Source organism: Puma concolor, chromosome B3, assembly GCF_028749965.1.
Source record: "Puma concolor isolate L17-30 chromosome B3, mPumCon1.1.hap2, whole genome shotgun sequence".
Lineage (NCBI taxonomy): Eukaryota > Metazoa > Chordata > Mammalia > Carnivora > Felidae > Puma > Puma concolor.
The window spans coordinates 94,968,918-94,992,370 of record NC_141672.1 but is presented as its reverse complement, the minus strand read 5'-3'; the positions used below and the strand labels follow the sequence as shown (position 1 = coordinate 94,992,370).

The window sequence follows — 23,453 nt, the reverse complement described above, 5'->3', positions numbered from 1 at the left end:
TATCTTTTTCTTTGTGTTTTAGGCACATCTTTCATGAATGAGATAATTTTTGACATTTAAAAAGAATAGTTTGATAGAACTAAAGGTTAAGCAGAACATTTAGTCCATTATCTTTCTTGAGTATTGATATATGTAGATTTTAAGTATTTAATATATAATTATTGATACATTTAGTTTATTTCTACCATCTTATTTTGTACTTTACATTTGCCCCAACTTTTGTCTTAGTCTCTCTCTCTTTTTTTTTTCCCTCTTATGGATTTAGTCCATTTTTACTTCTGTTTTGGAATCCTTATTTGTATTTTAGTGGTTAGCCTAGAAATTTTAGCATAATGAACTTATCAAAGCCTAAGCCTTCTTTTAAACCAAACAAAGACTTTAGAACCCTTCAATACTAATCAACCCTGTCCTGACTTATACAGTATTCTTGTCATGTATTTTCTTTCTTAATCCCCCAAGAGGTTACTTTTATTGTTTTTATAGTCAGTGTTTGCTTAGATCTATCCTACATACTTACTCATTTCTATGCTCTTTAATGCCTGTGCCAACTCTGATCTTCTGTTGACATAAAGTGTATTCTTGAGAATTTCTTTTAGGAGAGAACCTCCTGCTAATAAACTCTCAAAAACTTTGGAAAAACAACTTCATCTGTTCTTATTCTTGAACATTTTGCTATGTGCAGAAATTTAAGGTGACAATTTTCTTTTAGCACCTTGAAGGTATTCCACTGTGTCTTGCTGCTATTTCCGTTACTGTATAGTCAGTTCCTAGTCCAATTGTGGAGTGAAGGTCATCAGTCTTATCTCCCTGGCTACTTTTAAGATTTCTTCTTCCATGTTATCACTATAGGTGTGGATTGAAAAATATATTACTTGGAATTCATTGAGATTCTTGAATCTGTAGAATGTCATTTTTTACCATGACATGGTATTTGCTTGACCATGTATTTCTTCCAGCTTTGCCTCTGACTCATTTTCCCTCTCATGTTAGATCTTCAGTGTCAGATATTTTCATTCTCTTCTCTATGTGTTTTAACACGTCTCTCATTTCTTCTCTTTTCCCTATCTGTTGGGGATATATTCTCATAGTTCCTCCATTTTTTTTTCACAGTACACTGCTTCTTTCTCTAGCAATATCTAATATGCAGTTTTTAATTTTTAATTTCTACAAGGTCTTTGATTCTTTTTCAAATCTGCCTAATTTTATGCCTTTTAAAAAATTTTTTGAAATCTATCAAGTATTTGAGTGTGCTATTTCTAATACCTCCAATATCTGAAGTTTTTGAAGATCTTAGATTATTTCTGTTAGTTCTGATTGTGTCTTATTTATTGTGATTTTAATGATTTTTCACTGTGAGATGATCATTTTACTTGGAACTTTATTTGTAGAAATTCTTTGGGTCCTGAGATGAAGGCTAGTTCCTCCATAAAGGACTTGTAGTGTTCTAATGTAGGAACATATTAAACTAAATTTCCAGTTTGATTTTTTTCAAGTCACTCAAGTATTATGAATTTAGGATGCAAATATGTGTGAAAGTCAGTCTTTGGTTCTTAAAGTTTCAGCAGAAAAAATTTTTCTTTCCACTTATGGGTAGATAATTTTTCCTTACAGGCACTCTTGAAGGAGGCACTGATTTCCAGTTCTCCTCTATACCAGGAGAGTAGTCTTTTGAAGGCCCAGGCATTTTTTTCAAGTTTATTTATCTATTTTGAAAGAGACAGACAGTGCGAGTGGTGGGGGTGGGGGGTGGGGGGAAGGGGGGCGGCAGAGAGAGAGAGAGGGAGAGAGAGAGAATCCTAAGCAGGCTCCATGCTGCCAATGCAGAGCCTGAGGCAGGGCTCAAACTCACAAAACCACAAGGTCATGACCAGAGCCAAAACCAAGAGTCAGATGCTTAACTGACTGACCCATTCAGGCACCCTTGGAGGCCCAGTTTTAAGAGGTGGTCTCCCACTAAACTTCCTACCTGGGCTACGTCTTCTCTAACTCAAGCTCTCAGAGGCTAGAAACCAATGATCAATGATCAGAAAAAGTCTTCAAGGCAAAAGCTGGCTACAGTAATACCTTTATTCTGTCTGTATTTTTTCTCTTCATCTTTGGCCTAAATAGTTCTTATTTTCTTGCCAGTACATCTTTTATGGATGTATTTAAAATTATTAAAATATTTTATACAGAATCTGTAGTTGTTTGTAGCAGGGAAGTTTGTCCTGCCACCCAGTTTACTATGTTGAAGAAGTGAAAGTTAAATAATTTCATAGGTAGATAAAGTAACTGCTATAATTTTTTCCCTTTTGAATTTCAAAATTAATTTATGCCTACTGTATCAAGTGAAACCACACTACAAAATTTATAAAGGCAGAGGTAATAATTTCGTCCATGAAGTATTCTAATCTCACCCCTACAGGAGTAACCAATTGGTAACATTTGGTGTCATCATTTCACCCTTATATATATATATATATTAATATATATAAATTAACATTAATATTTATTTATAAATATATTTTAATATAAAATATAAATATAATATAAATATAAATTAATTTATTGATAAATTATATTAATATATATAAATTAATATATGCAGTAGATGGGTAGTTATTTGTTTTACATGAAAAGGAATCATAGTATATAAATATGCAACTCATTTTCTTAAGAATTGATCTTGTACATCGCCTGAAGTCAGTAGATAGGGATATAGCTTTGCCTATTTTTTCAAATGTATTTTTATAAACAAAGACAATATAATTTTATATAGAATGTCTTTGTATATGCTCTATTTTTATAGTTTATTGTTTTGGTTTTGGTTTGGTTTGATTTTTTTTTTTTTTTTTTGCTCATTTCATTCTTTTTCTCTCTTTTCCCCTCTTCCTCCCAGCCTGATACATACACATCAGGCGCCAAGAATGAGCACAGTGGTTTGATTTCTTACATTTCAAGCGGTTTCTTGTATGCATTATAATAAACTGGTCATTAGTAGCAGACTGAAGTGGAACTTGGAATACCTGCTTCATCACTCTTTGGCTGTGTGATCTTGCAAAAATCATATAAACTCTTCAGTCATAGGTCATTGGTATAAAATGGAAATAATAATTTTTTAATAATCCCTACCTCAAAGGCTTATCATGAGGATTATGAGCATTAATACATATTAAGTGTTTTAGTTTGTGAAACTTTCACTACACATGTCTAGTCACTGAAAATACAAAACCATGGCCTCTGACCTGAGGAACTTTCAGCATCGTGGAAAGTCAGACACATAGATGGATATTTTTGTATAAGATGGCAGGGGCTCTGATGGTATGTGTGGTGTCCTGTAGTATCTCACAGTATAGGCACTTGGTCTGGCTGGTTGGCATGTAGAAAAGTTCTGACTTCTGGAGCTAACACTTGAGTTGGGTGTTATAGGATGAGTTACAGTTAGCACTGGCATTCTGTGAATATTAGCGATTATTCTCAATATCAATACATTTGTTTCTTTTACTTTTTTTGTTTAATACAATCTATTTTGGCTATAGTTTAATATGATAGTTTCTTTTCCTTTTAGGGCAGCTGATTTACCAAGTTCAGTCACCTGATGAAGGGGCTTTAGTGACTGCTGCAAGAAATTTGGGGTTCATTTTTAAGTCTCGAACCTCAGAGACAATAACAATAGAAGAATTGGGAACACTGGTTACTTACCAACTTCTTGCCTTCTTGGACTTCAACAATATCAGAAAAAGGATGTCTGTCATAGGTATGACTGGTAGCTGAGATTATGTTTGATCTTTTGATAGTACTCATTACATTGATGCTTCTTAAGCATTATTTCATTCCTAGTTACATACTGAGAATTGTGGTATTTTTGTAACTTGATAAACTTTCATTTTCAACTTAGCCTCAACAGTGCACTAGTAAGTATAACTAATGGGTAGCAAGTGCTTTTTGAATCCAGCACTATTGTAGATTGTCTACATGAATTAACTGATTTAATTATTTCAGCAACCCTGTAAGGTAGGTACTATTATTTTAATGCCCATTTTAAAGATAACAAAACTCAGACACACAGAACTAATAGATCCTCAATTACTACTCATTGTGTTTTCTAGAGATGTTTCCCAGGCTTTTACCACTACTTGCCTGTATTATTGCAATATCTTTAAAACTATTTCCCCTTAAAATAATGCTCTGTGCTGATACCAAGATATTCTTTCCAAAATATTGACCTGATTTTGCCATCACCTACATAAAAAACCTTGGTAGCTTTCTAGAATTTAGAGGGTAACATTCTTGCATGGCATTCAAGATTATTTGCAATCTGATTTCAGTCTATTTATCTTCTACTTCATCAAACTTCCCCAGCCTTACTAGATCTTGCATTCCAGGCATGCGTTGTACGCTTTCACCCTTTGTGTGTGCTGTTTCCCCTAAGACTCTTTTTCCCTAATTCTTTTCTTGGAAACTTCTACTCACCTGGAAATGTCCAATTTAAATGCCACCTGTTGTTTTAATTCTTCTACTCTCCAAATAACTGCATTCTCCTCTGTTCTTCAGAGCACCTTGTTCATAACACCAGTGTGATACCAGCGCCATGATACTCATGACCTTCCCAGTTGTTAGAGTATGTGCTAGAGGGCAGTGCTGTGTTTTAGCCATCTTACCCAGCCCAAGGCCCAGCATAGAGCTTGGCACATAGTAGGTTTTCTATAAATGTTTGTTAAGTAAAATTTAAGCCAATACTTGGTAACTTATGAATATTCTGGTCATATTAAATCAATTTCTACTGTGGAAAACGTGTGTGTACATGGTTGGGTTTTTGGCCTCTAACTACTGGAAAGTAGCTGTGGTAGAATGCTCTCAGCAGGTAAAAACCAAACATCATCTGGGGATGTTTATGTTTATTTTTTTGACAACAGGCTGTAGGCAGTCATCGTCAGTGCTGCTGATGAGCACATACGCTGCTCTAGACGTTGGCCTAACCATGTATCAGCAGAAGCTCTCTTCTATTTACAGCTTCAGGGGAGGTGTTACTAATGTTGGGTTGGCCTAGAACTGGCTTCTCTTTGCTATGAGGGTGTTGACAAAAATGTAAAATTGCTACACAGGGAAATTTTTGGCTTTTCCCCAGCATCAGTCACCACTATGGGCTGTGGAGAAATCACAGCCTAACCACAAACTTCAGATGTTTGACTTAATGGATCCCATATGAAGCAAGGTAATGTTCCACCACCAAATGCATGGAGGCTTATGCGCTTTATTTAGGTTCTGTTTGGTTTTTAATCAGAAGGAATTTGAAAGAGGGGCTCCACTAGGGTGGAAAAGTCTCTGATAACAAGGCAAAGAATAAAACAGTGCTAGTCTCATGATTGTCACATGGCTTGGTCTGTAGGGACAACACCCTGATGTGAAGACTCAGATATTTGCTGCTGCTGCTGCTTTCTCTTCTCCTTCTCCTCCTCCTTCTCTTTCTCCTTCTCCTCCTTTTCCCCCTCTTCCCCCTCTTCCCCTTTCTTCCTCTTCCTCCTCTGCTTCCTCTTCCTCTTCTTCTGTTTCCTCTTTCTCCTCCTTCCTTTTTTTGGAGGAGGGGTGCTATCATTCATTGAATCATGAATGTATAGTTTCAATACTAGTACTACTTTCATTCTGGGGCAAGAGCCCTGGTTTAATTCAGTTACTTAAATAAAAATAGATTTCTATATAGAATTTTGTCAGAGGATATAGAATCTACGGATAAACATATAAATCTTATTGTACAATTTTGGAAGGACCAATTCTAATAAAAACACAGAGATAAAATTCAAAGATATTAATAGAGGCAAGTGGCACGTAAACATTAAAGAAAAATAAATTAGTCTAGCTCCTTGAAAAGCCCTTGCAAGATCTTTAGTAAGACCTGTTCAACTGTAAACTTTTTAGAGATGATCAAAGTATAAATCACACTGCCGTATGACAGGCATTTTTCTATATGTATATATGAATAGGCATCCAACTGAGATATGGCAAAGTAGAATTATTCATCATCATTCACAGAGTTGCTATTACATTTACTCTTATAGCATAAACCTGGAAACCATTTGTGACTTTCTTCTTTTTCTTTTATGTCACAAAGGCATAGCTGCTTTCAATGAATTTTGCATAACTATAATTCAACTCAATTAAGCAAATATTTAGTAAGTGCCTACCATGTCCCAGGGACTTGAAGCTAAGGGAGAATGTGAAACTGAAATGTGTTCTGTGTGATTGCACCCAGGAGAAGATGGTGAAGCAGGGTATGAAATAGGCTGAAGAAGGAAAGGTCTTGATGATTCCTGTTTATGCCATGTTTAAGAGTCCATACTTGATCCAAAGGCAGAGGGAAGCTATTGCAGGGTTGTATGCAGTTGTGTGAAGATAATTCCAGATAGATTACAGAGGAGTTTGAAGAAAAGTGGGATTGCAATAAGTGGAACATTTAGATTAATGTGATAATATAAGCAAGAGATAAGGTGATGAAGAGAAATCCATGGCTGCAATTGGATGTATGGGTGATAGAAGAGAAGGAGTTTGAATGATGGCTGGATATCTGGTTTGGGAGACTTAGTGAAGGGTGAAACTGGTTATTGGGGCAGAGACATAGGAGAGATACCTAGTTGTTGGAGGAAGATAATGTGTGCAGTTTGAATTTAGTGTGGCTGAGCATATCTAAAAGGAGGTATCTAGCTGGTGGTTGTATATACATATTCAAAGGGAGTGCTGGAGATGGATTTGGGCAGGATATACACATTTAAAATCAATCATCCTGTCAATGTACCCTGAAGCCTTAGAAATGAATGTGACTGCATGAAGAGGGGGAGGGAATTAGATCCTGGGAAAGTCTTTGAGGCACAACAATGTATAGAGGACCGGTAAGAGGAGAAGAATCTACAACTAAAAATCTATGACTTTTGTCCAGACTCTGCCCACATGTTATCTCGACCATTTAAAACTGTTGTGTTCTTTAAATAGATTTTAAAAAGGCTAACTTCTGAAATGAGTGAGATATGATTAGCCTTGGGATTTCCTAGCAGAGATGACTAGGAGGCTTGAATGAAGAGAAAAAAACTTGTTGATCTGCAAAAGGAAAGGTTTAGTGAGTAAAATTAAGCAGGATTCCATGAAATTGGATTCACACAAATTCTAAGGGGTTAATGCTTGATTAAGAAACATGAAGGAAATGTAAACTGTTTACTGAATGAGAAGAATATAGCTTGGAAAGGACCTTAGGAGTTAGATTGTTTAAATGTCTCCTTTTCCCATGTAGAAACTGAGACAAAGAGATGGTAAGAGATTTGAACAAATCATAATTGGTTTGTGATTTCCTAGACCAGTGGTTCTCCATGTGTGGTCTGGGGAACCCTAAGAAACTTTGGGAGGTTTTCAGAGGATGCACAAGGACAAAAACATTTTCATAATACTACTAATGGTATTTGTCTTTTTTATTCTTTTTCTCATGAGTATACTGTGGAGTTTTACAAAAGCTGCATGATGTGTGATATCACACAACAGATTGAACTACAGAAGCTGATATGGGAATCTAACCATTTTTTAAATCAGACCTGTAATCATGTAAAACAATGCCATTCCCAAAACTAATTTTTTTTGTTATGGAAAATATAATTATGTTTCATAGAAATGTTACCTATGTTAATATGTCATATGCTTATTATCATAATTATTATAATAGTCACATTATTATTATAGTAATATAATTAGTGTTCTAAGACCATTGCCATAATAAAATTTCTCAACTTTAATTTCTAATATGGTAAATATTATTAGATCTAACCCGCTTAAAAAGGCCTAGAGTTCTCACAAAGTTTTAAGAGTGCATAGGGGTTCTGAGACCAAAAAGCTTGAGAACTGATGTCCTAGCCTAGACTATAAAAAACAGTCATAGGGAAGTCATACTGGTAAAAGTAGAAGGCACATAATTTGTCTTTATAGCTCTGGTGATGGAAGGGAGAAAATGTGGGAGAAATTATTAAATTGGATTGCTGTAGAAGAAAAGCAAGAAAGGCTTCCGTAGAATTAAATGTTTTTCCCCCACTTGAACAATTAGGTAAATTATATATGCTTTCCACCACCCTCCAACTCTTTCCACAATGGGGGCAATTAGAGCCAGGGCACAAGAAAAACTGCATGAGTTCTGGCATCTAGGAGAGCTGACCGACAGTCTTAGGAGAGAAGACGAGTCCTCCATAAGTCTACACAAAAGAGTTCCCAAGGTGCATTATACATATTCAAACCCAGGAGGAAACTAGACTAGATTAAGTCTTAGCTAAGAGTAGTAAAAGGTTAGAAGGGAAAATGATTCACTGTACTTTGTTATTTATATTTCTTTAAATCAAGTTCTAAATTTTATATTCTATTAATAGTCAATATTTATGTTCATCTGTTTTGAGGCATTCTGTTTTTAGAGAAAAGGTGTAATCGAATGGAAAGCAAGCAGTAGTCTTTGACTTGATGAAACTTGTGATGGTCAGTGTTCAGACCGTGGAACTGTGATCCAGAAAGTTGTTTCAAACTGTAGGTGGTTACTTGGAAGAAATATATTGTCATGTCATGTCATTCATTCAACAAGTAATTAAGTATATAGTATGTGCCAAGCTGTAAAACCATGCCTACAAATGTAGGCCAAGTATTCTGTGGTTTCAAAAAAGATTTTTCTGAAGCAACATGAGGCACAGCCAGGGGAAGGCTTAAGGACTGGAGATGAAGGGATCCTCATCAGGGCTGTCATTCTCAAACCTGGAGGGGGGGGACAGATTAAAAATATAGCCATAACTAATACAGACTTCCAGTTAAAAGAAGGTAGAAAATAATTTTGAAAGCTCCCTGTGAGGCATGCTTACAGCCTGGATTGTGACCCCAAAATCAACCACCAAGAATGAAAGAAAGGGCATTCCCAAGGAGTAAAGAGGATAAAGAAAAACATCAGCAAAGACTGAGAACTAATGCATAAACCATGGCTTTGAATGACTAGAATTCCATGTGGATATCATTTGGTATAATACTAAAAGCTGATTCCTATGGTAGGTCTTGAGTTTTTGCAACAGGAGACAGGCAAGCAAAGCTCTCAATTCTGTTCAATCCAGAAGGCTTAATTTGAATTTATCAACTCTTCAAAACAGTAGGTAAGAAAAATATTAAGGTTGTATACATCAGAATAAAAACACTTGTTTCTGAGTTTGGGAAATCAAAGGATTCCAGTAGATGGAATATTTCTAAGTTAATAGAACAGGAATAAAGCCAATTGACTTAGATAGTGACCTTCTAATTAAAGACACTGAGTATTTTACTACTAGCTAAAACGTTATGCCCATTTCCAAATTTCCTGGCTGGAGTCCTAGGAAAGTCTAGTTTTGACGGATTTCATTGATTATCTACTATGCAAAATTTTTCTTTTCAGTTAGAAACCCAGAAGGACAGATAAAGCTTTATTCCAAAGGAGCAGACACTATTCTGTTTGAAAAACTTCATCCATCCAATGAAGACCTTCTGACTTTGACGACAGACCATCTCAGTGTAAGTGCCTCTGTCTCAAGGTTAGCACGATGGCCCTTTGGCCATTTCCTGTGATTAGGTCTTATTTTAAAAATATAAGCTAAATGATGTGACTTTTGAAATAGAAAGCACAGGAAAATGTGCCAGTGAATGTCTAGAAACTGGCACATGGACCCCTGTCCTGCTGAAAGTCTGATCAGTCTTACCACAGACAGGTTAACACACAGCAGCTGTGAAGTAGCTGCTGCATGTAGCCTCCTGAACTCTGGCCAGGGAAAGGCTCGGGACACACCTCTAACTCCCCTGCAGTTTGAGGCTTTTTCCCTGGAGACTGGACGGGTTCTGGGAAGAGGAGCAGGACAGTTGCTTTCCCTTGGGTTCTAATGTGTCTGACACCAAAGGAATCCTTTATGATTACCCCTAGTGAATAGTTTAGGATTGTGCTTAGATGCTTGAGGGGAAAATTGTAGCCAGCTTTCTCCTCCAGGGGTCCTTCTGATCAGGTCATAAATTATATTGAGTCACCTATGTTCTCTAGGTTGAAGCTACCAAATGCATACATTCTGAGACTATGCATAGTATCTTTATAAAAGCTTTCTGAAGGGAGCAGGAGTAATCTTTGGCGCATATATATATATATGTATATATATATTCATATATATACATATATATATATATACACACATATATATATACATATATATACATATGCAAATATGCATATGCATATATATATACATATATATATATATATATATATATATATATATATGCAAAAGAGTAAGAGTCTGATTTAATGTGAACATTAACCTGGTTTAAACCTGAGATTCAGGTGTCTTTCTGATATTTGTTTGAGGTTCCATTTAACCGAATATGAACTTTAAGGGCAGCTGGTCAAAACTCTCATATCCTCTCCTTTAAAAAATTATTGAGGATTCATGTTCTTTGTCAAGCCCTATATTTAATACAGAACATTCCCTGGATCTTTAAAAAACAAACAAACAAACAAACAAAGCAAAACAAAAAATTACTTTGCCTGACTTTAAGTTTAAAGAATGATGGTTTAGTAATATTGGTTACAAACATAACTATTGTTTTTGTCTTTCGAATAGAGCATTCTTGATTTTCTTTTAATCTCTTCCAGAAGGCCGACATGGTCTTTTTAATTTTTTTTTTTCTGAAAACAACATTGGAATCATAAGTATCTGATTTTTGCCATTGCTCAAACACCACAGGCCTTGGATTTCATACATTCTCCTTTCATACTGAAGTATAGGAAGCCTAATTTGGTCTTTTTACATTTCGATGCACAAGAGTTTTTTTCCAGGTAGCATCGATTTGACTTGCTCTTTGCTTCATTTACTTTATTTGTTTTGGCTTTAAATTCTGAGGTTTTCAGTTTATATTTAATAATTGATTTTGAATTGTTTAATGGTAGGAAACGACCTTGCTCAAATGCTCATTTAGGATTAAACTTGTGATTCATGCACTAATTAAATAACTTAAATCATCTGTCCCCTTTTGTAATGCCGTCTTAGAGTTAATTCACTGTTGTGCAGAACAGAGAGGAGAGCTCAGTGCGGTTGCTAGTTAAAGGCAAAGAAGCATTTCTGTGAATTAAGAGGACAAAAGATTGTTACGAGGAAGTAACTAGATTTTCAGATCAGTAGGGGACCCAGTGGTGGTCTTGCAAAATGTGACTGCAATGTCCAGAGTACTACCAATTGCCTACAAGATAAATTTGGATAATTTTTTTCTCATGGTCTCTGTGGGCAAAACCACATCATTGTCATATGCACTGAATTTTCTTTTCATTTACCTAATTAGGGTGTGTCATGGCTTAACTTGTGCCTGATCACAGACCTACGTCTTTTCTATAAGCCAGAACACAGCAGAGAAGATATGCTCGGTGGCACTGTCCAAAGGAGCAGAAATGCTATAAAAACACTTGCAGTGTGGAGGCCCATAAAATGACCACTGGGAGGCCTAGACAAAGTGGGAGGTTTCCAGCATTTCCACAAAGCAATCTACATATGTTTCTAGCTATTGTGACTATGTGAGACACGTAAGCAACTACCAGTCTCCTGTTTTTATTTATTTATTTTTCCTATTAGAAGGATAAAACATCAGAGGTATCACTTGAGATTATCAGTTTACTGAGACACTAAACGAAAAGTATGGTTCTTCAATTAATTGACCAATTATTACACACTAACTCCACAGAAATAAGCGTCTCAAAAATAATGATTTTTAAAAATAACATGACTTGGGTGTTTTTACAATTTCTAAGAATTTTCATTAATAAAATAAAACTTTCATATAGCAGAAAATGAGAAAATTTATAGACGATCTGGAATGATGAGTAAAAGTTAGCCTCCACTTCTAGTCCTACTTCCCAGAAGTAAACATTTGTATTAACTTTTGGTCTTACTCTCCCATTTTCCCCTAGAGGTTATTATTACAGCCTAATAAGCTTTGACTTCTGTTGCCTGACCAGCATTTATTTATTCATCTGTACTTTTTCTTATGGAAGACTTCAAGCATAAACAGAAGTAGAACTCAGTTAATTTTAGACACAGCTGTATTGTTAAGGGGAACATGACAAGAGTATTGAGATGACATGCTGCCATATTTTGAGAGAGCTCCTACTTTTGATTTGAGACCTATGGTTCCTCTGAGAAGCCTTTCCTCTCCACCAGAAGTCGAGTGCCATGAGCCATGAACAGGCTAGGTCTCTTATTGCCAAGAGTGCTTCTTCATGTAGGGGATAGGTTGGAACCAATATATGTTGCTTCAAATGGATATCTCAAGTAATGGGTGTGGTTGATCACTTCTCAACTAGGACACTTAAACAGGTATTTAAGCTGTCTTTAGGGAGAAGGCTAGTTCCCCTGAGTGTTTTAACCACATAGAAATAAAATATAAAATACTAACATTCTATCCCATTTCCAAGGAGATTAAAAAGTTGGAGGTCAGCGTGGCCAAATAATACTCTTGGGACAAAATTAATTTAAGTGAAAAACTTCTTACCCATTATTGTTGTTGTTCTTGTTGTTATTGCCATGATTATTATTCTGTGATGGTTCCTAAATTTGTTTCTGCTCCGGCAGGAATTTGCAGGGGAAGGTCTTCGAACTTTGGCCATCGCATACAGAGATCTGGATGACAAGTACTTTAAAGAATGGCATAAGATGCTTGAAGATGCAAATGCTCTTATAGATGAGAGAGATGAACGGGTAGCTGGGCTATATGAAGAAATTGAAAGGGATTTGATGGTATGCATTTAGAAGCATGATGGTTTGTGTTTACAGAAGGGATAGTATATGTTTAGAGATCTAGCATGGGAGTAATTCATTGCTAAATCATCTTGCACACAGCTGATGTCCCCCTTTCAAACACTGAGTCATACTATATATATTGGCTTCAAGTTTTCCATGTATGGCCCTAGATAGCTTAGAGGATTAATTCTATTAGCAGTAGGTTATACAATTGTCCCCTCAAAGTAGAAGATAGTAGAATCTTTATTCTTTGTCAGCCTCTGGTATGTACTTGATAATATGTTGGGGTTTTTTTCTCCCTGCTTTATGATCTACCTTTTTAGAGCAGGAAAACTTGCCATGAAGAGTGGCTATAGCTCTAAACCATCCTAGGCCATGAGGTTCTGATGATATCTGTGCTTCCCAGAGTATGAGCTTTAGAAACTGCTCCTCCCTGAGGCCCCAGTTGGCCATTATGCTCATCTATCATGAGTTACTAAGGAGCATGTTATGTTCATCTCTGGGTAAAATATTCTACAAGAATCTTCACTTTTTAGTTTATGGCATCTGTTGGTTTGTTAATTTAGGACAATGACTCTACTTTTTGGTGATCCTTACTATGAGATTAGGGCTCTCCTTTGGGCCTTCCCATGTTGACATAAGTGGGGAAGCATCTGGGGAGTTCTTCAGTTCTTAGAAGCCCAAATGGCTTCTGATGGTTTACGCTAATATGTTATCTGAGCAGATCAGATCTCTCATGTGAATTCTAACTTCCAGGATCCCTGCCATTAATTGGTGTGCCTCCTTTTGAGGTCCTTCCCAACCCATCTCTGCACATAAGATGCTTACTGTGTCAGTGCATCATAACTTCCATTTTCAGTTCATGTTCCCTGACCTCTAAACTCTGTGATTAAAAGCCATACATATTGTGGATGTTGTTTGCCTGCATTAACATATGGTATTCTCTATTTTTAATAAAGCTACTAGGTGCTACTGCTGTAGAAGATAAGTTACAAGAGGGTGTTATTGAAACAGTTACAAATTTATCGCTAGCCAATATTAAGATCTGGGTCCTAACAGGAGACAAACAAGGTAATTTGAAAATGGATGATGATGATGATGATGTCTTGAAAAGAGGGGGGATTAATTTCTTTTTTTCAATGTTTATTTATTTTTGAGACAGAATGAGAGTGTGAGTGAACAGGGGAGGGACAGAGAGAAAGAGAGAGAGAGAGAGAGAGAGAGAGAGAGAGAGAGAGAGAGAGAGGATCCAAAGTGATATCTGAGCTGACAGCAGAGAGCCCAGATCTCATGAACCGGGAGATCATGACTTGAGCCAAAGTCGGATGCTTAACCAACTGAGCCATCCAGGTGCCCTGGACGGTGGAAGGGAGGGTGGAGGAGGGCAATAATTTCTATGGTAAAATTTAAACCAGAAAGCCTAATGAATTAGATATTTTCCCAGTCCTTCAAATAGTAAGGAGTAGAAATACAAAAAGGAAAGCTAATACATTACAAAAATTTATTATTTAAAAACAAAAGAAAACAAACTAACAAATTATCTTCTGTAGTAGACCCTGGGGTCATTTGAGTTTCAGTGCAATTGCTTCTTAAATATAATACTTTCACCTGTAGGCAACAATGGCATTAAATAATGTTTAGCTATTGTTTCACATGGGTACTTCTTCCCCCAGTTAGGACAGAGAGTGGCACAGCACTGGAGCAGCACATTGGATACCTCAGGGCTACTTGGTTAGTTTCTTGATGTTTGGGAGGTTTGGGGAGACTCGGGGAAGCAGCTGTTTGTCAACTCGTGTGGAAATATTTTGACATTTTAACAATCAACACAGGTGTACCAGTGTAAGCTGGCTAAATTCCAGGACTGCCCACGTAGTGGTACAATGAGAGCTGACCCACTTTCAGACATGACAAAACACCAAGTCAGCAGAGAAAGAGTCATTATGTTCAGAGTACTCTGTTTCCTAAGAATGAAAAGGGATCAATACGTTTTAAATCTATTGCTAGCAGTAATGGTTAAAACAAAAGTCATTTTATGCTTGGTCATCTGTAAATCAGAAATATTTAGTTACTTGGCACACATATGTTTTCAAGATTTTCTCTACTTGTTACATATTTTTTAGGACATTGGAGGATTTGTAGATAGGATAAATCAGTTCTCTATATGTTCACCCAAATCATTGATTATAAAAAATAAACATTAGAGAGTTGAGCTCTGTGGTGTGTTAATAGAGACTTCTTAGAGTTTGGTGTTAATCAGTAGGTACATCCATAACTATTCACTTACTTATGAATATCCACAGGTTTACTCTCATTGAGCTTTCATTTCTATGGCTTATACAAAGAATATGCTAAGATTTTATCAATTGCCTTGAGGCTTAAGAAAAATCTAATTGTTCTACAGAATTAACTAGAGCTGGGGTGCCTGGGTGGCTCAGTCAGTTAAGCATCTGACTTTGGTTCAGGTCATGATCTCACTGCTTGTGAGTTCGTGCCCTGCATTGGGCTCTGTGCCGACAGCTCAGAGCCTGGACCCTGCTTCTGGTTCTGTGTCTCCCTCTCTCTGCCCCTTCCCCACTTGTACTCTGTCTCTGTCTGTCTCAAAAATAAATAAACATAAAAAAAAAGAAAAGAACTAGAGCCTAATGACTCAATAGAATTAGAAACAAATGACCCTATCGAAGATGGAAGGGTTACCTAATTATCCTAGGGTCCAGTTCTGCGGAAGGAGAGGAAGGACTGCTCAACATTATGTAGTTCTCCATTTACCTAGTAGCAGCATTCCTGGGTGGTCTTTGAGGTGATCTCACATTCCAAAGTTTTATTTACTTAATGGGGAAATGGCAATATTGCGTGTGGGAGAACTATAAAGCTATCATAAGAGCATTTTTGCTGTTCAAATGAACATTTTGTGAGTTTTTTTCAATGTGTCTACCCCATCAGATTGAATAATTGCTAAATTAAGTATGTCAGCTCTTTCAGAGGCAGTATTTGGGACTTTAGGGAAAAAATATTTCACTGTATCACAGGATCTTAGGGTATTTTCTTAAGTACTAATTTTGGGAATCAAGAAGTTTTTTCAAAAACTAGATGAGAAGGCTGAGAATTTATAGATGTTGCTACTTCTCCATGGATTTAGCAAGTGGTGAATTTGGTCATGGAACCTGGGTCTTTGAATTTAGCTCTGGGTTTCTTGTGTTTTATTACTCATTGTGGTGTCTCTGACATTAAGGGCAATGCCGCAAAACTGTTATGGAAAAGTACTTATGTTATTAATTAATATTCTAACTGAACATTATTTTGTATTAGAAACTGCCATCAACATTGGCTATGCCTGCAACATGCTGACTGATGATATGAATGATGTGTTCATTATATCAGGGAACACGGCAGTGGAAGTCAGAGAAGAACTCAGGTAAGTGTTGAAGGAAGGAGGAAAGGAAGACAGGGAGTGAGGGAGGGGGAAAGGGAAGGTCAGATAGTTGAGAAAGTAGAAAGGTCTTTTATAGTTTCTGCGGCCTTAGTTCAGTATAGAGCTCTTTCTGCATGTTTCCTAAACTCCTATTCATTTTGGTGACAAACTGAGATAAGTTTGACATCAGTAGTGAAATGTCATCTTCAGGCCTCCAACATTTTCCACATATTTTTAGAAAAGGATTTCAAATCATTTACTTTGGGTTGTCCTTTAGAAATAGCTCTTATATGATGAGTGATCAGATTCAATGAGGGCATTTGTTAAAAATAGCAATTCACTAGCTTCTTCATTCTGGCTCCCAAATTAAGAACCTCCAGGGGATGGAGTATGGGGATTTGTATTTTCATAAGGACCTAGATGAAATTATGATTGGATAAATTTGGAAAACACCACTGTAGGAGATGGTATGTAAAGTTGGAATAGAGTCTTTCAGCATTAAAGAAAGTAGATATTTCGACATAGTTACTATTAAACCCAAATATATAATGCTTATGAGATATAGAATACTGTGAAATTTTTAGAAGAACATTTTAAGAAGAACATTTTAAAAGTCTGCATAATTATTTTCTAAGAACTTTAAAAAATGCTGTCCTATAACAATTTTTGCTTGTTAATGCTTGAAGTAGCATCTTTAAGTTCAGCCCATCCTGGGTCTGGCCAAGCAGACTATTGAATTAGAGACAAACTGCTTGTATCTTGCTGCATTCTAGAAGGGGATAACCTTCCCTCAACACAACAGTGGAGCACTATGGCTTCCTTAATGTGTCTCCATCGTTACACTTTTGTTCATGAACCTTGGGGAAAAAAAGGAAGTCTTTTTTTTTTTCTTTTTAATTCGAGTTAGTTAACATATAGTGTAGTATTGGTTTCCAGAGTAGAATTTAGTGATTTATCACTTACATATATAACACCCAATGCAGACATGTTCAGCACAAGTGTCCTACTTAAATCCCATCACCCATTTAGCCCATTCTCTGCACCCACCTCACCTTTAGCAACCCATGGTTTGTTCTCTATATTTAAGTCTCTTATGGTTTGCCCCCCTCTCTGTTTTTATCTGATTTTATTTTTCCTTCCCTTCCTCTATGTTCTTTTTTGTTTCCTAAATTCCATGAAATCATATGATATTGTCTTTCTCCAACTGACTTGTTTTGCTTAGCATAATGCACTCTAGTTCCATCCACATTGTTGCAAATGGCAAGATTTCATTATTTTAATCAGCAAGTAATACTCCAGTGCGTGCGTGTGTGTGTGTGTGTGTGTGTGTGTGTGTGTGTGTGTGTTTACCACATCTTCTTTACCCATTCATCAGTGAATGGACATTTTGGCTCATTCCATAGTTTGGCTATTGTTGATAATGCTGCTGTCAACATTGGGGTGCATGTGCCCCTTCAAATCAGCATTTTTGTATCCTTTGGATAAATACCTACTAGTGAAATTGCTGTAGGGTAGTTCTATCTCTATCTTTTTGAGGAACCTCCACACTGTTTTCAGAGTGGCTGCACCAGTTTGCATTCCACAAACAGTGCGAGAGGTTTCCCCTTTCCCCACAACCTTGCCAACATCTGTTATTTCCTGAGTTGTTAATTTTAGCCATTCTGACAGGTATGAGCTGGTATCTCAATGTGGTTTTGATTTGTATTTCCCTGATGATGAGTGACTTTGAACATCTTTTCATGTGCCTGTTAGCCATCTGGATGTCTTCTTTGGAGAAGTGTCTGTTCATGTCTTCTGCCCATTTCTTCCCTGGATGATTTGTTTTTTGGGTGTTGAGTTTGATAAGGTCTTTATAGATTTTGGATACTAACCCTTTCTCCAATATGTCATTTGCAAATATCTTCTCCCATTCTGTCAGTTGCCTTTTAGTTATATTGATTCCTTTACTGTGCAGAAACTTTTTATCTTGATGAGATCCCAAAAGTTCATGTTTGCTTTTATTTCCCTTGCCTTTGCAGACATGTCAAGTAAGAAGTTGTTGTGGCTGAGGTCAAAGAGGTTGTTGCCTGTGTTCTCGCCTAGGATTTTGATGGTTTCCTGTTTCCATATAGGTGTTTCATCCGTTTTGAATTTATTTTTGTGTATAGTGTAAGAAAGTGGTCCAGTTTCATTCTTCTGCATGTTGCTGTCCATTTCTCCCAGCACCATTTGCTAAAGAGACTGTCTTTTTTCCACTGGATATTCTTTCCTACTTTGTCAAAGATTAGTTGGCCATATATTTGTGGGTCCATTTCTGGGTTCTCTGTTTTATTCCATGGGTCTATGTGTCTGTTTTGTACCAATACCATATTGTCTTGATGGTTACAGCTTTGTAATACAGGCTAAAGTTCGAGATTGTGATGCCTCCAGCTTTGGTTTCCTTTTTCAACATTACTTTGGCTATTTGGGGTCTTTTGTGGTTCATACAAATTTTAGAATTTTGTGAAGAATGCTGGTACCATTTTGGTTGGGATTGCATTGAATGTGTGGATTGCTTTGGGTATTATTGATATTTTAATAATATTTGTTCTTCCAATCCATGAGCATGGAATGTTTTTCCATTTCTTTGTGTCTTCAATTTCTTTCATAAGCTTTATATAGTTTTCAGTGAATGGATCTTTGACCTGTTGGATTAGGTTTATTCCTAGGTATTTATGGTTCTTGGTACAATTGTAAATGGTATCTATTCCTTGATATCTCTTTCTGTTGCTTCATTATTGGTGTGTAGAAATGAAGTTGATTTATGTACATTGGTTTTATATCCTACAACTTTGCTGAATTCATGTATCAGCTGTAGTCATTTTTTTGGTGGAATATTCCAGGTTTTCCATGTAGAGTATCATGTCAAATGTAAAGAATGAAAGTTTGACTTCTTCCTTGCCAATTTGGATGCCTTTTATTCTTTTTGTTGTCTGATTGCTGAGGCTAGGACTTCGAGTACTATGTTGAACAACAGTGGTGAGAATGGACATCCCTGTCATGTTCCTGAGCTCAGGGGGAAAGCTCTCAGTTTTTCCCCATTGAGGAGGATATTAGCTCTGGGCCTTTCATATATGGCTTTTATGATGTTAAGGTATGTTCCTTCTATCCTCACTTTCTTGAGGGTTTAAAAGAAAGGATGCTGTATTTTTGTCAAATGCTTTTTCTGCATCTATTGACAGGATCATATGGTTCTTATCCTTTCTTCCATTAATGTATCATGTTGATTGATTTGCAAATATTGGACCAGCCCTACAGCCCAGGAATGAATCCCACTTGATCCTGGTGAATAATTCTTTTAATATACTGTTGAATTTGATTTGCTAGCATCTTGCTGAGACTTTTTGCATCCATGTTCATCAGGGATATTGGCCTGTAGTTCTTCTTTTTAGTTGGGCCTTTGTCTGGGTTTGGAATCAAGGTAATGCTGGCTTCATAGAATGAGTCTAGAAGCTTTCCTTCCATTTCTATTTTTTGAACAGCTTGAGAAGAATAGGTAATAACTCTGCTTTAAATGTCTGGTAGAATTTCCCTGGGAAGCCATTTGGCCCAGGACTCTTATTTTTTGGGAGATTTTTGTTAAGTGATTCAATTTCTTCACTGCTTATGGGTCTGTTCAAACTTTCTGTTTCTTTCCATTTGAGTTTTGGTAGAGTGTGAGTGTCTAGGAATTTGTCAATTTCTTCCATGTTGTCCAGTTTGTTGGCATATAATTTTTCATAGTATCCTCTAATAATTGTATTTCTGTGGTATTGGTTGTGATCTTTCCTCTTTCATTCATTCATCTATTTGGGTCCTCTCTCTTTTCTTTTTGAGAAGTCTTGTTAGAGGTTTGTCAATTTTGTTTATTCTTTCAAAAAACCAGCTCTTAGATTCATTGATCTGTTCTACTGTTTCTTTGGATTCTATATTGTTTATTTCTTCTCTGGTCTTTATTATTTCTCTTCTGCTGCTGGCCTTGGGTTTTCTTTGCTGCTGCCTTTCTAGTTCCTTTAGGTGTGAGGTTAGTTTCTATATTTGGGAAACTTTCTTGCTTCTTGAGTTAGGCCTGAATTGCAATGTATTTTCCTCTTAGGACTTCCTTCACTGCATCCCAAAGGGTTTGGACTTGTCATGGTTTCATTTTCATTTGCTTCCATATATTTTTCAATTTATTTTTTGATTTCCTGGTTGAACCATTCATTATTTAGTATGATGTTCTTTAACCTCCGTGTATTTGGGGGCTTTCCATTTTTTTTCTTGTGGTTAATTTCAATTTTCATAGCATTGAGACCTGAAAACATGCATGATATGATCTCAACCCTTTTATATTTGTTGAGAGATGTTTTGTGACCCAGTATGTGATCTATTTTGGAGAATGGTCCATGAGAAGAATGTGTGTTCTGCTGCTTTTGGACGAAAAGTTCTGAATGTATCTGATAAGTCCATCTGGTCCAATTTATCATTCAGAGTCATGGTTTCCTTATTAATTTTCTGCCTATATGATCTGTCCATTGTTGTAAGTGGAGTATTAAAGTCCCCTACTATCATGGTATTATTATCTATACATTTATTTATGTTTGTGATTGATTTGTATATTTGGGTTCTTTCACATTGGGGGCATAAACATTTGCAACTGTTAGATCTTCTTGATGGATAGACCCCTTAATTATGATATAATGGCCTTCTTCATCTCTTGTTACAGTTTGTAACTACAAAGTCCAGTTTGTAAAATCCAGTTTGTCTGATATAAGTATGACTACTCTGACTTTCTTTTGCTGTCTGGCAGCATGATAGATGGTTTTCCATTCCTTTACTTTCAAACTGCAAGGTGATCTCAGGTCAAAAATGAGTTTCTTGTAGGCAGCATATAGATGGATCATGTTTTTTTGTCCATTCTGATACCCTGTGTCTTTTGATTGGGGCATTTAATCCATTTACATACAGAGTGACTATTGAAAGATATGGATTTGGGGCACCTGGGTGTCTCATTCGGTTAAGTGTCTGACTTCATTCAGCTCAGGTCATGATCTCATGGTTTGTGAGTTTGAGCCCTGCGTTGGGCTCTGTGCTGACAGCTCAGAGCCTGGAGCCTGCTTCAGATTCTGTGTCTCCCTCTTTCTCTCTCTGCCCCTGCTCATGCTCTATCTCTCTCTGTCTCAAAAATAAATAATAAAAACATTAAAAAATTTTAAAAAAGAAAGATATGGATTTAGGGTCATCGTGTTACTGTATGTGTTGTGCTTGTGGTGATGTCTCTGGTCTTTTGTAGTCTTTACTGCTTTCCACTCAGAGTCCCCCTTAGCATCTCCTACAGGGCTGGTTTAGTGGTCATGAACTCCTTTAGTTTTTGTTTGTCTGGTAAATCCTTTATCTCTCCTTCTATTCTGAATGACAGCCTTGCTGGATAAAGGATTCTTGGTTGCATATTTTTCTTATTCAGTACATTGAATATTTCCTGCCACTCCCTTCTGGCCTGCCAACTCTCAGTGGACAGGTCTGCTACTACTTTTATGTGTCTCTTGTAGGTTAAGGCCCATTTGTCCCTAGCTGCTTTCAGAAATATCTTCGTATTCTGCAAGTTTCACTATGATATGTCATGGTATTGACTTGTTTTTGTTTTGAAGGAAGTTCTCTGTGCCTCTTGGACTTGGATGCCTATTTCCTTCCCCAGATTCGGAAAGTTCTCACCTGTAATTTGTTCAAATAAACCTTCTGCCCCTTTCTGTCTCTTCTGGAGCTCCTATAATATGGATATTATTTTGTTTCATTGAATCACTTAGGTCTCTAATTCTCCCCTCATGGTCTAGTAATTTCTTTTCCCTCTTTTTTTTCAGCGTCATCATTTCCCATAATTTTATCTTCTATTTCACCTATTCTCCCCTGTGTTTCTCCTGTCCTCACTGTCACTGCATCTAGTTTATTTTGCATGTCATTTACAACATTTCTTAATTCATCATGACTGTTTCTTAGGTCTTTGATCTCTGCAGCAATAGATTCTCTGCTGTATTCTATGCTTGTTTCAGACCCAACTATTAGTCTTATGACTGTTATTTTAAATTCTTCTTCAGATATATTGTTGGTATCTATTTTGAACAATTCTCTGGCTGTCATTTCTTCCTGGAATTTCTTTTGGGGAGAATTCTTCTGTATCATCATTTTGACTAGGCTTCTGTCTTTAATATGTTTTAATGGCTTGTTATGTGTCCTACACCTGTATTAAAAAGTGGTCATATGCTGTCCATGGCCTGGCACTTCAGGGAGTGTTTTTGGAGAGTGTTGCATGCGCTTCATTGTTATGTGTTTGGCTGCTGTATCCCACTGGTCAGTCTTCTACAAAGCTCCTCCTAATTCATTGTTTAGCCCTTCCATCAGGTGTGCTTTGATTTGTTCATTGACATAACCCTGGAAAAAAAGAAAGGGCCGGGAATCTGATCCCATACAAAGAGAAAAATGAAAGGGTGTGTGTGGGGGGGGGGAAGCAGAGAATCAAAGAAATTATAAGGCTTAATCCAAAGAGAGAGAAATAAAAATAAAGGAGATCTAGAAAAGGTGTAAAAATAGTAGAGTAAAAATACCTGATTAAACCGACAAAACAAAGAAAGAAAAAAACGTATATATATAATAACAAATGACTATCAGAAAGGATGAGCCTGTTTCCAAAGGAAAAAGAAGAAGATGGTAGAAAGAATAAGAAGAGAAAAGAGAAGAAAAGAAATGAAAAGAGAGGGGGGAAAAGAAAAAAGAAACAGACTAACATTCAAAACAGCAGGACAGTTGTCTGTTGGTGCCTGGGACCGATGGCTGTACTGGTCTGGAGGAGAGGCCTTCTGGTTGGCACAGTGTCAGTCTTCCTCTAGTAGATGAGCAGTTGCCAGGCACAGAGGGTTGGTGTTTGGTGTGAACAGGTCCCGCCTTCATTGGGGGCCTGTTGTCCTATTCTCTGAAACCCTACTGTGTTAGTGATGGGGAGAAAAATTGGCGACATCCCAATCTCTCCTCCCCAGACAGGTGTCTGAAACCATGTTGTTCAGGCTGTCCTCCCAGAGCAGTGTGGGCTGCTGGCTTGTCCTGCTCTACAGTTTCCTGTGTCTCCTAGGCACTCAGCTGGGATTTGAAACCCGATATCTTAGGGGATCCCGAGCCATGAAGACCTGGTTCTGGGGTAGTGCCGCTCCGCCTTGCCGATAGGGCTGGTGCCTGTACTGTCTTTTGTACTTTGGGGATCAATATACCCTCTTCCCACAGTACTTAAGGGAGGAGACGGT

At 37.0% G+C, this 23,453-nt stretch overlaps 1 protein-coding gene across 6 annotated transcripts in view; it reads left to right on the top strand.

Annotated features, from left to right (window-relative positions):
• The window catches only part of ATP8B4 (ATPase phospholipid transporting 8B4 (putative)), a 285,304-nt gene that overhangs the window by 204,518 nt on the left and 57,333 nt on the right, over positions 1 to 23,453 (top strand). For all 6 annotated transcript variants that reach the window (XM_086710646.1, XM_086710645.1, XM_086710643.1 and 3 more), the window contains 5 exons: positions 3,548 to 3,736; positions 9,407 to 9,522; positions 12,612 to 12,776; positions 13,739 to 13,850; positions 16,086 to 16,191. In XM_086710646.1, the coding sequence (XP_086566772.1) occupies positions 3,548 to 3,736; positions 9,407 to 9,522; positions 12,612 to 12,776; positions 13,739 to 13,850; positions 16,086 to 16,191 (688 nt within the window). The remainder of the gene's footprint in view (positions 1 to 3,547; positions 3,737 to 9,406; positions 9,523 to 12,611; positions 12,777 to 13,738; positions 13,851 to 16,085; positions 16,192 to 23,453) is intronic.